Source organism: Anthonomus grandis, chromosome 3, assembly GCF_022605725.1.
Source record: "Anthonomus grandis grandis chromosome 3, icAntGran1.3, whole genome shotgun sequence".
Lineage (NCBI taxonomy): Eukaryota > Metazoa > Arthropoda > Insecta > Coleoptera > Curculionidae > Anthonomus > Anthonomus grandis.
The window spans coordinates 7274091-7287719 of NC_065548.1; the positions used below are offsets into that span (position 1 = coordinate 7274091).

A 13629-nucleotide genomic window follows, 5' to 3' on the forward strand; every position below is an offset into this window, starting at 1 on the left:
CATTCCTAAAGATCCCAACCGAGACCACTATAAATTCCTATTAAGCAAATGTGTTTATCTTTGTTTTTACGGTAAAAATTTTGAAGGATGCAGCACAATGCATCTGTGTCATCATTAATTTAACAAAGATAACAGCGCGATCGTGTGTCAGAGTTCAAAGGAAATAAAAAAAATGATTCTTTATAGAGTGAAACAGGTTTTAATGAGATTTTAGATACCTCTCAGTTCCTCCAGATATATAGGTCAATATAATATGCCAGTACTAAAAGTCAAGAAGAATGACCAAGTTTAACGGCATGAAATATAATCAAATAATTAATTTACATATTTGAATGGGTTTTATAGAGGGTCTGAAAAATATGATTATCTTATATGATCAAAAGATTGTCTAAAATGCCTGGAATAAAACGGATAATGAGTGCAAAAGGGGATTACTTTAGGGCCGTCGACAAACCGATTAGAAATAGATTTAAAAATCATCAAAGTCAATCAAAGACACTTTGAATGACTTGAAATTCTTGGAATAAAATTGAAAATTAATTGAAACAAGATACAAGAAGTGTCTGATCATTTTAAAATAATAAAGAAACTATCCTTACTATCTAGATACCTGGAGTAAAGAATGAAGCAAATTTAATGAATTTTTAAGTAGTCAATGAATTTTGGTATAAAAAAAAAACAAACTTGAAATCGAGCCCATATTAAGGCAGGTACAGGGGGTTCAACTGTAGGTAACCCCTGAAATCCTAAAATATATATCACTCCAAAATTTCGCCTTGATCCAAGAAAATATTAGGTACAGTATCCTTTACGTATTAAAGTCTGAAATAAAATTTAACATTCCTTGATAAGCATGTAATTGGGATTTAAATATTTCTTCAAAAACCATCTAAAATCTAGCACAAAGGCTCTACATATAGTGAAGCCAAGTATAACAAAACTTATATATTTTTAATTTTCAACATTTTGTTGCTTCTGACTCTATATTTGATTGGATCTATCAAATGTGTGTGGAAAAAACTTGAATTAACTCCAAATGCCTGGGATAAATTTTAACGTTATTTCAAATGCCTAAAGTTCACTAAAAAATATGGAACATATAAAAAATTACCTTGAAAGTGCATGGATGCAAAAAATGACCCAGAAACATAAGATATTGCTTGAAATCCTGTAAATTAAATACCTGCAATAAAATAACTCAAAGTCTGGAACATGCAATTTTCACAATACTGGAATTATTATTCTTAGTTCTAGGTAGAGGAGTAATTTTGACACACATTAGAGAAGATTCAAAATAAATGATATAATATTATTTTTTCGATTACAGATGATCACATGATCTCCTCATCCTCTTATGTAAGAGGTTAAACGACATTATTAATAATTAGCAAGATTTTCCTTATATATTGTTTCATATAGGTTTTCATTTAAAAACACCGAATTCTTTGACAATTAAATACGGGCATCTGGACTGGCGTCACCCTGTAGCAAATTAAAATGAATAATTCATGCGGTCATCAAGTTTTATTTCTTTAAGGACGATTACCGCGAAAACGTCGCGATGAAATGAATTTATCGTTTAGATAAGTCGACGATGTTTCGAAGAGAGTTATTATGTGCGTGTGTTTTAATTAATTTCGTTTTATCCGAGTGTGTTAATAATGTGAGAAGGTAGGTGAGATTTTATATTATATAGGGTTCACCCTTTAAATACGAGTATAATAGCAAGGTATGTTTTATAAAAATGTCCCAACCAAAATCATTAACTCAGAAGAATTTAAGTTTTCCGGTTAAAAACAGTCCCTAAGTTATGACCCAAAAAGTGTGCTATAGAATAAAAATCTTGATATTCCAATATGTTTTTCAAAAGTTCAAATTTGGTGAGTCTTGGACCTTGGCTGACAAAACTACCTCTAACTCAGAGAATTTTAAAGGTGCAAGAATCTTTCATATATTCAATTAGTCACAAAGAAAGGCCTCTTCCTTGGATAAAACTCTTTTAAGAATATTCTAATTATTTCATGAACATTTTTCGAAGAAGAGTAAATATTTAATGAAGAAAATTAGCCTATAAATTGCCGCAACTAAAACCGTCTTGGCAAGCAAAATAGTTAATTCAGAATCATGTTTTTACCCTTAACACCGTCCTTAGGAACTCTCATACATTAATGTGAAAATATATTTAACGGTTGCTAAGTTATGACCAAAAATGTCCGTGAAGGAATAAAAATCACGATATTACAATGTTTTTCAATAGTTCAAACATGGCATGTTTTGGACCTTGGCTGACAAAACTACATTTAACTCGGAGAGTTGTTGAGGTACAAGAATCGTTTATATATTTAATTAATCGCAAAGAGAGGCCTTTTCCTTGGATAAAACTCTTTTAAGAATATTCTAATTATTTTGTAAAAAAATTCCCAAGAAGAGTAAATTTTTGCTAAGAAAATTAGTCAAAAAATTGGGTCAAGCAAAACCGCCTTAGGTTACAAAGTCTTTAACTCAGTATAATGTTACCCTTGAATCCATCCTCAGAATATCTCCTTTATTAGTATGAAAAAATTATGAAAATATATTCAACGGTTCCCAAGTTATGACCAGAAATACAAATCTTGATCCTGCAATGTTTTTCAATGCTGTTCAAATTTTGTACCTTTTGTACTTATTTTTGAACCTTGGTTGACAAAACTGTTTCTAACTCAGAGCGTTTTTGAGGTACAAGAACCGTTTATATATGAAATTAATGACAAAGAAATGCGTTTTCGTTGGATATAATTTTCTAAAGAATATTTTATTAAAATATTCCTAAAAAGAATAAATATTTGCGAAGAAAATTAGTTAAAAAAAATGCCCCAACCAGAACCGCCTTAGCTAGCAAAATTTTTAACCCAAAATGATGTTTTTACCCTTAAATTTATACTCTCCTACATTAATGTGAAAAAATTATTAAAATACATTGAACGGTTCCTAAGTTATGATCAAAAATGTCTACTTAAGCAGGCCGCACACATTGACATATTAGACATTGACAAATACAAACTACCCCTTAGAGGGGTGCTATTTCAATTATTTTTTGCTAGCAGGCTGTCATACATATACTGCTATTAGATATTAAGTTTGAACAGTTTCTGTCTGTAAATAGCTTTGGTAGCACGCTTTTATTCTTGGTCAGCAAATTACACACCACCGATACAAATGTTGCGCCACAAATGCTTTTCCACAAATGTATCGGGCAGTATTTAACGCGCGCGTGTTATTTAATTTAGATCCACACACCTAAGATGCATTTGCTATCAAACGGCATTTGAAGCCACACGGCATTTGTGTTTACTCGCCGGATAATCAGCCTGTCCCGATATTTGTTGCGGCGTGTCGTGTCAAGTTTTGAAATAAAAAAGAAGGACCATATTACACAAACCATTTTATTTATTCAAGAAGTAGAGAAATATTGTATGACCACACTTTGCAGGTAACATTCTATAGTAAGCTTGAAATTTCTCATCATCATTTAATAATTGCTTTGATACTTCAAAATTTTCCTTTTTGGAACAACCATTATTATAGGGATGAACCCAGTAACGATGTTTTCTTCGGTTTTGACTTAATAATTGCGACATCATAAAATCATCGTCATCAGAAGACGGCATGGGTATAAATGCGGAACAGAACTACAACTAAGCCCTCATGTGCGTGCTTGTACCGCATTTGTGGCAAATGTACAAAATGTTGAACGAAATTATGTCGAAAGACAAATGTGGCGCCACCTTTTTAACTAAGGTGTGCTGCCGGCTTTAGGATTAAAAGTCTTGAAAATGCAACATTTTTTCAAATACTTAGTAGTAGTTTATTGATGCTAGTAACCTTACAGTCTTACACAAGTCATAAAATTAAAACCAAGAAAAACAGTGTATGCAGAAGTTAAAAATACAGTTCAATAATGATTGAGAGATAAAAAAAATTAAAATCAAATACAAACAAAAACGTATAAATATAGGCAAAAATATAAACAAGTACAAAGTTATGACATCTTAATAAGAACATAAATACTGTTGCTAAACAAAGTTATAATAGAAATAAAAAAGTACAGTAAAATTTAACTAAAAATCAATCAAGATCTGAGCACATTTGTCATTCATTCAGAGACGTGGTTATAAACTCATCAACAGAATAAAAGTTGTATTCTAGAAGAGTATCTCTGATGAGTACTTTGAATTATTTAAGAGAGTTAGGGTCTTGGACTTTGATTGAGAAAATCGCCTCCTCGGAGAGTTTTTGATGTACGAGAATCGTTCATATATTAAATGAATGGCAAAGAAATTCCCTTTCTGGGGTTAAAACCTTTTTAAGAAGATTCCAATTATTTCATGAAAATATTCCCAAGAATAGTAATTAGGGAAAAATTGATTCAACCACAATCCCCTTAAAAATTAAAGTTTTAATCTTCTCCCGAAGATGCTAACATCGTGTCGAGAGTACAAATAAAGAGTTTTGGTAAGTGGCAAAACTGTCTCGTAATTTGAGCATCACACCAAAGGTCCCAACCATAGGACTAGTTAAAATTACAACAAATTGCTAGTTTGGACTTTTTACGTAGGCTTTTTTCATTAAAGAAAAATTAAACTGTAGCAGAATCACAGTTTGTTAGTACTCAAGCCGCGCCATATAATCCGGACATTACGCTATAGTTGACGAAACCATTAATTGATGATTAATTTTTCTAGTGAAAATGCCACAAACATCCGTAAAAAATCTATCGGGTTCCTAGTATCCTTGCCAAACGCCCTCGTTTCCGGGGAAAATGCCACAGTGTGCGCCTCAATACACGGAGGAAAATTACCAGTACACATGCTGCTCGAACTGAAATGGAAAGAGCGAAGATACAAAACCCTAAAAGCTCTGGATTTAGGTAAGAATCGTAAGGATCTTCAAACTAAATATTATTTTTTTGCTTCAAATATAGAGTCATCTTGCTTCGAATTGAGCATTCCCCAAAGAAAATACCCGGATCCGCAATTCGTAGGGGTGAAAATCCAGGCTCAAATCAACGGTGAAATTTACTCCGGCCACAATCAAGACCCCATAGTGATTTACCCCAATCAGAAAAACAAATTTCTGATAGAAACTGATCGGGGCGTTTATAGGCCGGGGGATGTAGTGAAATTTGTCATTCTACAGCTGGACCATAAAACGCTCCCAATTGGCACAAATGTAACGAAGAAAAAAACTTTAAATCTATATAAGTCAATCAAGCATGTTTTTTTTGCAGGTAAGCGATATTAAAATAAAAAACCCTTTGGGGATAACCGTTATGGCTTGGGATGATGAAGTGCCGGACCACGGATTAGTTAAGTTGGAGTACCAACTAGTCGATGAAGCTTTAACAGTAAAATAGATTAAAAAATGTATTTTTGTATTGATTTAATTTCTACTTTTTTTTAAGGGCAAATGGAAGTTGCAAGTCCAGAATCAATCGAGACCTTTTGAAGTAGCCAAATACAACGTGCCACGGTTCAAGATCGACTTGAAATATCCGAAATTGGTCTATTACGAAACCGATGTGGTCAATGTGGTCGTGTGCGGACGATACTCGTACAATAAACCGGTTTCTGGGATCGCTTTCGTTAAAATTTCGGATTCGGTCAATGGTAATTCCGTTAATAAGTTGAACGAGGTGAGGATTGACGTGTTGTTTTTTTGTATTTTCGATATTTTTATTGGGTTATCTATGACTTAATCAAAACAGTTTTATTACCATTTAATAGTATGCTTTTAAAGAATGAATAATAATTAACGACTATCACGAATATACTTTTCTGGTAATCGGAGTTTACTGCGATTTTTTAAAACCCATAAGACTCAGCGCATGTATTCTACAACTTTAAAGAGGAAATATAAAAAATTAAATATGAAGTATGTGTACATTATAGCCTAAGCAAACTTAATAGGTAAAGTGTAGGCATGAATACTTTTTATATAAAAAACAGGAATTAGCTAAACAGGTCTAAGACAGGTGAACCCTCCTAATATTATATCACTGCAGCAAGTGGTGCATTTAGAACATGATTCTTCATGGTATTTGTTTGAGTTTTATAGAATTATATAATTTAACATTTTTTTTGTAATTGTAAAAACAAATTTGTTAATTAATGGCAACGTTCGCAAAGTTTCTATACACTTTTTAAGGATATTTTCCACATTATTATTTGTCAAATGTACATAATCAATTTCTACACTAACTAATCTATGTTGAAAATTTTTGAATAAATTTTAACGCCTTTCTTTAAATGGAGTATCTTCAGTAAATAAATATTATAAACAATTTATTAATCTTGATATATGGTTAGGTATTACCTTATGTTTTTTACATTAAAACAGAAATTTTTTATGGTTTTTGTATTTTGCACGTTGACTGTTGGTTCTTTCATAGATTTTACAAGTTGTGTATGCTTCCAGTCCATAATCCTATTGTACCAAAGGTCCTGTGTCAGTTTTTGCCACCAACTTATAAATTGTTGTCTTATATAATTAATTTTCAGTATAATTGTTTTTTAATAATATAGCTGGTTTATTTTTTATTATTATATAAAGAAAATAACACTTCTCTTTGACAAAAAAATCAAATAATTAGTCTTTCTATCTTTCAGAATGTCGATGGAAATAATAAATTCCAGGCCTCGTATTCGTTGTCTATTTCTCAGAATGTCAAGGGCTTTTTAAAAAAGGCTTTTTCTTTTAATTCAATTTGTAAAAATTAATAAATAATCAGATTCTTTTTGTATTAATAAAATGTTTTCTTTGGTTTCCAATTTTTTAGAAGGCCCACGGTTTATTTTTTATTAATTTTCTATGAAAAAAATAATAACTTCCAGAAGAGTTATTTTTAAAAGATTCAGAAATATTTTATTAATTATCTATTTGTTGGAACGTCGATTGATATTCTTGATATGGACTGTATAAATTTTAGGGTGGTTTAATAATTAAAATATTTTATTTGGTTATCTATTTTGCAGCACGTCGATGGTTCGTTTTCGTATTTTTCTTGTTTTAAGTTTTCGTCTTTGCTGTTTATTTCTCAGAATGTCGATGGTTCTTCTTTTTAACACTTCAGGGCGAGAATAATTTCCAAGAGAGTTTTTCCATGACAATTTGTTATTTTGTCTATTTTTAGAACGTCGACGGTTCATTGTTTTAGAAATAAATCGTTCGGAGGAATTATTCTCAAATGTTTTATTAGTTGTATATTTTTTAGTATATCAACGGTTATTCTAAAATCTGTTTTTCTTTAATCTGCTATTTAGAACGTCGATGGTTATTGTTGGCATCGACTCTTTTATGGACATAATAACTATTGAAACACTTTTTTTTTGGTTGTCTATCTTTCAGAAGGTTGATGGTTCGTGTCCGTTATATCGTTTCAAATTTTCTTTTATGTTATCTAATTTCCAGAATGTCGATGATTAAAAGCCTTGTCTGTTTGTTGGACCTAATAACTATTGGAATAATTTTTTTTTGGTTGTCTATCTTTCAGAAGGTCGATGATTTGTTTCCGTATTATCGTTTCATTTTCTTTTATGTTATCTATTTTTTAGAATGTCGATGGTTAAAAACCTTGTCTGTTTTTTGGACATAATAACTATTGAAATTTTTTTTTTGGTTGTCTATCTTTTAGAAGGTCGATGGTTCGTGTCCGTTATAATATCGTTTCAAATTTTCTTTTATGTTATCTATTTTTTAGAATGTCGATGGTTAAAAACCTTGTCTGTTTTTTGGACATAATAACTATTGGAATAATTTTTTTTTGGTTGTCTATCTTTCAGAAGGTCGATGGTTCGTGTCCGTTATAATATCGTTTTAAATTTTCTTTTATGTTATTTATTTTTTAGAATGTCGATGGTTAAAAACCTTGTCTGTTTTTTGGACATAATAACTATTGGAATAATTTTTTTTTTTGGTTGTTTATCTTTCAGAAGGTCGATGGTTCGTGTCCGTTATAATATCGTTTCAAATTTTCTTTTATGTTATCTATTTTTTAGAATGTCGATGGTTAAAAACCTTGTCTGTTTTTTGGACATAATAACTATTGAAATACGTTTGTTTGGTTGTCCAGTTTTCAGAAGTCGATGATTTATTTTCGTATTATCGTTTGAAATTTTCTTTTATGTTGTTAGTTTTTTAGAACGTCGATGGTTCATTTTCGTATTTTTCTTGTTTTAAATATTTTCCTTTGCTGTCTATTTCTCAGAATGTCGATGGTTCTTCTTTTTAATACTTCATGGCGAGAATAGGTTCCATTTCCATTTTTCTTAACAATATGTTATTTAGTTTTATTTTTAGAACGTCGATGGTTCGTGTCCGTTATATCGTTTCAAATTTTCTTTTATGTTATCTATTTTCCAGAATGTCGATGATTAAAAGCCTTGTCTGTTTTTTGGACATAATAACTATTGAAATAGTAATTTTTTTGGTTGTCTATCTTTCAGAAGGTTGATGGTTCGTGTTCGTTATAATATCGTTTCAAATTTTCTTTTATGTTATCTATTTTTTAGAATGTCGACGGTTAAAAACCTTGACTATTGAAATAATTTTTTTTTTGGTTGTCTATCTTTCAGAATGTCGATGGTTCGTGTCCGTTATATCGTTTCATATTTTCTTTTATGTTATCTATTTTTTAGAATGTCGATGGTTAAAAAATCTTGTCTGTTTTTTGACATAATAACTATTGAAATATTTTTTTTTGGTTGTCTATCTTTCAGAAGGTCGATGGTTCGTGTCCGTTATAATATCGTTTCAAATTTTCTTTTATGTTATCTATTTTTTAGAATGTCGATGGTTAAAAACCTTGTCTGTTTTTTGGACATAATAACTATTGAAATATTTTTTTTTTTGGTTGTTTATCTTTCAGAAGGTCGATGGTTCGTCTCCGTTATAATATCGTTTCAAATTTTCTTTTATGTTATCTATTTTTTAGAATGTCGATGGTTAAAAACCTTGTCTGTTTTTTGGACATAATAACTATTGGAATAATTTTTTTTTGGTTGTCTATCTTTCAGAAGGTCGATGGTTCGTGTCCGTTATAATATCGTTTCAAATTTTCTTTTATGTTATCTATTTTTTAGAATGTCGATGGTTAAAAACCTTGTCTGTTTTTTGGACATAATAACTATTGGAATAATTTTTTTTTGGTTGTCTATCTTTCAGAAGGTCGATGGTTCGTGTCCGTTATAATATCGTTTCAAATTTTCTTTTATGTTATTTATTTTTTAGAATGTCGATGGTTAAAAACCTTGTCTGTTTTTTGGACATAATAACTATTGGAATAATTTTTTTTTTTGGTTGTTTATCTTTCAGAAGGTCGATGGTTCGTGTCCGTTATAATATCGTTTCAAATTTTCTTTTATGTTATCTATTTTTTAGAATGTCGATGGTTAAAAACCTTGTCTGTTTTTTGGACATAATAACTATTGAAATACGTTTGTTTGGTTGTCCAGTTTTCAGAAGTCGATGATTTATTTTCGTATTATCGTTTGAAATTTTCTTTTATGTTGTTAGTTTTTTAGAACGTCGATGGTTCATTTTCGTATTTTTCTTGTTTTAAATATTTTCCTTTGCTGTCTATTTCTCAGAATGTCGATGGTTCTTCTTTTTAATACTTCATGGCGAGAATAGGTTCCATTTCCATTTTTCTTAACAATATGTTATTTAGTTTTATTTTTAGAACGTCGATGGTTCGTGTCCGTTATATCGTTTCAAATTTTCTTTTATGTTATCTATTTTCCAGAATGTCGATGATTAAAAGCCTTGTCTGTTTTTTGGACATAATAACTATTGAAATAGTAATTTTTTTGGTTGTCTATCTTTCAGAAGGTTGATGGTTCGTGTTCGTTATAATATCGTTTCAAATTTTCTTTTATGTTATCTATTTTTTAGAATGTCGACGGTTAAAAACCTTGACTATTGAAATAATTTTTTTTTTGGTTGTCTATCTTTCAGAATGTCGATGGTTCGTGTCCGTTATATCGTTTCATATTTTCTTTTATGTTATCTATTTTTTAGAATGTCGATGGTTAAAAAATCTTGTCTGTTTTTTGACATAATAACTATTGAAATATTTTTTTTTGGTTGTCTATCTTTCAGAAGGTCGATGGTTTGTGTCCGTTATAACGTTTCAAATTTTCTTTTATGTTATCTATTTTTTAGAATGTCGATGGTTAAAAACCTTGTCTGTTTTTTGGACATAATAACTATTGGAATAATTTTTTTTTGGTTGTCTATCTTTCAGAAGGTCGATGGTTCGTGTCCGTTATAACGTTTCAAATTTTCTTTTATGTTATCTATTTTTTAGAATGTCGATGGTTAAAAACCTTGTCTGTTTTTTGGACATAATAACTATTGAAATTTTTTATTTTTTTTGGTTGTCTATCTTTCAGAATGTCGATGGATCGTGTCCGTTATATCGTTTCAAATTCTCGTTTATGTTGTCTATTTTTAAGAACGTCGATGGTTTTAATGTTCGATGATTGGTCGATAGTCGACTAACGTATTTTTTTTGTTTTAAATTTTTTCCTTTGCTCTCTATTTCTCAGAATATCGATGGTTCTTCTTTTTAACACTGCAAGGCGAGAATAATTTCCAGGAGAGTTTTTTCCTTAACAGTTTATTTTGTCTATTTTTAGAACGTCGACGGTTCATTGTTTTCGAAATAAATCTTTCAGAGGAATTTAAAAAAAGAGAAATTTTAGAGAAATTTAAAAGAATAAAAACCTTCTCTGTTTTTTAGAACGTCGATGGTTATTGTTGACTCTTTTATGGACATAATAACTATTGAAATACTTTTTTGTTTGTTGTCTATCTTTCAGAATGTCGATGGTTCGTGTCCGTTATAATATCGTTTCAAATTTTCTTTTATGTTATCTATTTTTAAGAACGTCGATGGTTTTAATGTTCGATGATTGGTCGATAGTCGACTAACGTATTTTTTTTTGTTTTAAATTTTTTCCTTTGCTCTCTATTTCTCAGAATGTCGATGGTTCTTCTTTTTAACACTGCAAGGCGAGAATAATTTCCAGGAGAGTTTTTCTTCTACAATTTGTTATTTTGTCTATTTTTAGAACGTCGACGGTTCATTATTTTGGCAATAAATCTTTCAGAGGAAATATTTCCAAATATTTTATTGATTGTCTATTTTTTAGAACGCCCTGTAGTTCTAAAATCCGTTTTTTTCTTTTATTTATTATTTAAAAAATGTTAATAAAATTTTTTAGGGTGTAGGATCTTTTTTTTACTTCTTTTACAACCTTGTCTATCTTTTGGAACGTCAATGGTTATTGTTAATATCAACTGTTTTATTTGGTTGTCTATCTTTCAGAAGATCGATGGTTCGTGTCCGTATTATCGTTTCAAATTTTCTTTTATGTTATCTATTTTTTAGAACGTCGATGGTTTATCTTTCATTACTACTATTCCATGGAAATAACTTTCATGGGAATTATGTTTAAATAATTCACAATTATTATATTAGTTTTCTATTTTTTAGAACGTCGATGGTTATTTTGTATAAGGATTATTCCATGGACTACATAAATTTTAAAGTTGTTCCATAATTGTAATATTTTTTTGATTATCTATTTCTCAGAATGCCGGTGGTTTTTATGACTATTCCATGGATATAATAAATACATAATAATGGAACTTCTAGGGGAATTTTGCCCTTGTAATTGATAAATTATTTATCGGTTTTCGATAGAAATAATGAATTCTAGCTCTCTATTTTTTTTTAATTCAATATTTAAAAAAAAAAATAATAACGTTTTTTTTTAACGTTAATCATTACTGAAATATCACTTTGATTTGAGGTTTAAAAAAATCCGTTTTCTATTCTTTAGAATGTCGATGGTAATTTCTTTAACAACTTATAAAGGTAACTGCTTCTAGGGGGGATTTTTCAGGAGTGATTTATTCGTTCTCTATTTGTCAGAATGTCTTGCTGATCAGTTTTTTTTTTAAATAATTCATAAACTATAAACTGTTTGCCATTTTTTAGAAAGTCGATATTTGTTTTAAAAATTATTTTTTCCTTATATAAATAATTTGATTTTTGAAATCATAGAGCTCCTTTTAAAAACTTATCTATTTTTTAGAACGTATCTGGTTATTTTTCTTATATTCCATATCTACTGTTCTATGGACCTACAAACTTTTATTAAGGGAATTGTTCCATTTAAATGTCGACTTGTGAGTCAGAAAATCGATAGTTATGATTAATATTACTATTCCATCGACATAATAACATCCAGAGATCTTTTCAAAAATTATAATCTGAGTAATACAAGGCTTTCCAGGCCCCATTATAAACAGATCAGTCATTTTCAGATGATAAACGGCTGTTCCCAATTCACACTCAACCGAACCGAAATAAATATAAAATCGGTCCATGATAGGCGAGGATTTCTTCATATAACCGCCACGATAACCGAGTATGGCACCAATAAAATGGACGTTACTACTGGAAAAATCAAAATTATGTCTAAAGTAACCTGTTTTACTGACCTTAGTTTTATAACACTTTTAATTGAACTCAATTTTTCAGCCTTACAGTCTAAAATTACAGAGCCCTTCAGTGTTCATCCCTGGTCTCCCTTACAAAGGCCAAATTGCCCTTATTCACAACTACACTAGATTAGAAGAGGAATCTTTAGAGCTTTGCTACAATTTGGCCATAAAGAAGAGTTGGAATTATTTTAACAGTGAGGAGTGCCAAGCTTATAACGTTTCTAATGAGGGTGTAGTGAATTTCCAGTTATGGCCCTTAAAGAACAGCGTTATTCACGTAAATATACATGTAAGTGAGGCTTATTTATGTTAGGAAACCATTGATGTTTATTAATTTTTTTTAGGTCAAGTCAATAAAGCACCCTCATATAACTGATAAGTATTTATTGGTTAGGCTGTACTCTCCGAGTTCCAGTTTTATCCAGTTGGAAAAAGGGGTTTTTCAAGAGCAACCCTGTAACGCTCAGCATCAGTATACAGTTTTGTATTCTACAAGTCATTTGAAGCATGGAGATAATGTCACGTTTTATTATACAGTAAGTGGTTGTTTCAGTGTTAGAACGTCATTGGTTATTTAATATTAAGTAGTGATTCTTTAAGGGTTTTTTTTTTATTAATTGATAGTGCAATTTAACAGGTTTCAGGGAGAAATTTGAAATAATTTAAAAGCAATAGTTTATTGCTTAGTTTATTTTTGTCTATTTTTCAGAACGTCAATGATTTATTTACAAATTTGTGATTCTTAATTTGTGATTTCTAAATTAAACATTTTAGAGTAAAAGACTCGCTCAATTTATGGTTTCTTCTGATAATTTTTACCGATTATCATAGATTTTTTATTTGTTGCCTATTTTTCAGAATGTCAATGATTTATTTACAAATTTGTGATTCTTTTATTTCATAGGAACTTTTACAAAATTTAATAATTAGATTTTTGGAAAAAAAAGCTCTTTCTTACCTTCCTTATATGGTCCCTCATATTTATTAAAAATCTTATAAATCGCTATCTAATTGTCAGAATATTGGGGATTCTCAATCTCAATTCCACAAGATTCTCTTCCCAATTAGTTGTAGATTTTT

At 30.1% G+C, this 13629-nt stretch overlaps 1 protein-coding gene across 1 annotated transcript in view; it reads left to right on the plus strand.

Annotated features, from left to right (window-relative positions):
* Positions 1 to 1506: 1506 nt before the first annotated feature.
* The window catches only part of LOC126734030 (murinoglobulin-1-like), a 53127-nt gene continuing 41004 nt past the window's right edge, over positions 1507 to 13629 (plus strand). The window contains exons 1-8 of the mRNA XM_050437542.1: positions 1507 to 1671; positions 4722 to 4906; positions 4961 to 5208; positions 5267 to 5383; positions 5441 to 5671; positions 12370 to 12528; positions 12587 to 12838; positions 12894 to 13085. Coding sequence (XP_050293499.1) covers positions 1595 to 1671; positions 4722 to 4906; positions 4961 to 5208; positions 5267 to 5383; positions 5441 to 5671; positions 12370 to 12528; positions 12587 to 12838; positions 12894 to 13085 — 1461 coding nt within the window. The 5' untranslated portion in view covers positions 1507 to 1594. The remainder of the gene's footprint in view (positions 1672 to 4721; positions 4907 to 4960; positions 5209 to 5266; positions 5384 to 5440; positions 5672 to 12369; positions 12529 to 12586; positions 12839 to 12893; positions 13086 to 13629) is intronic.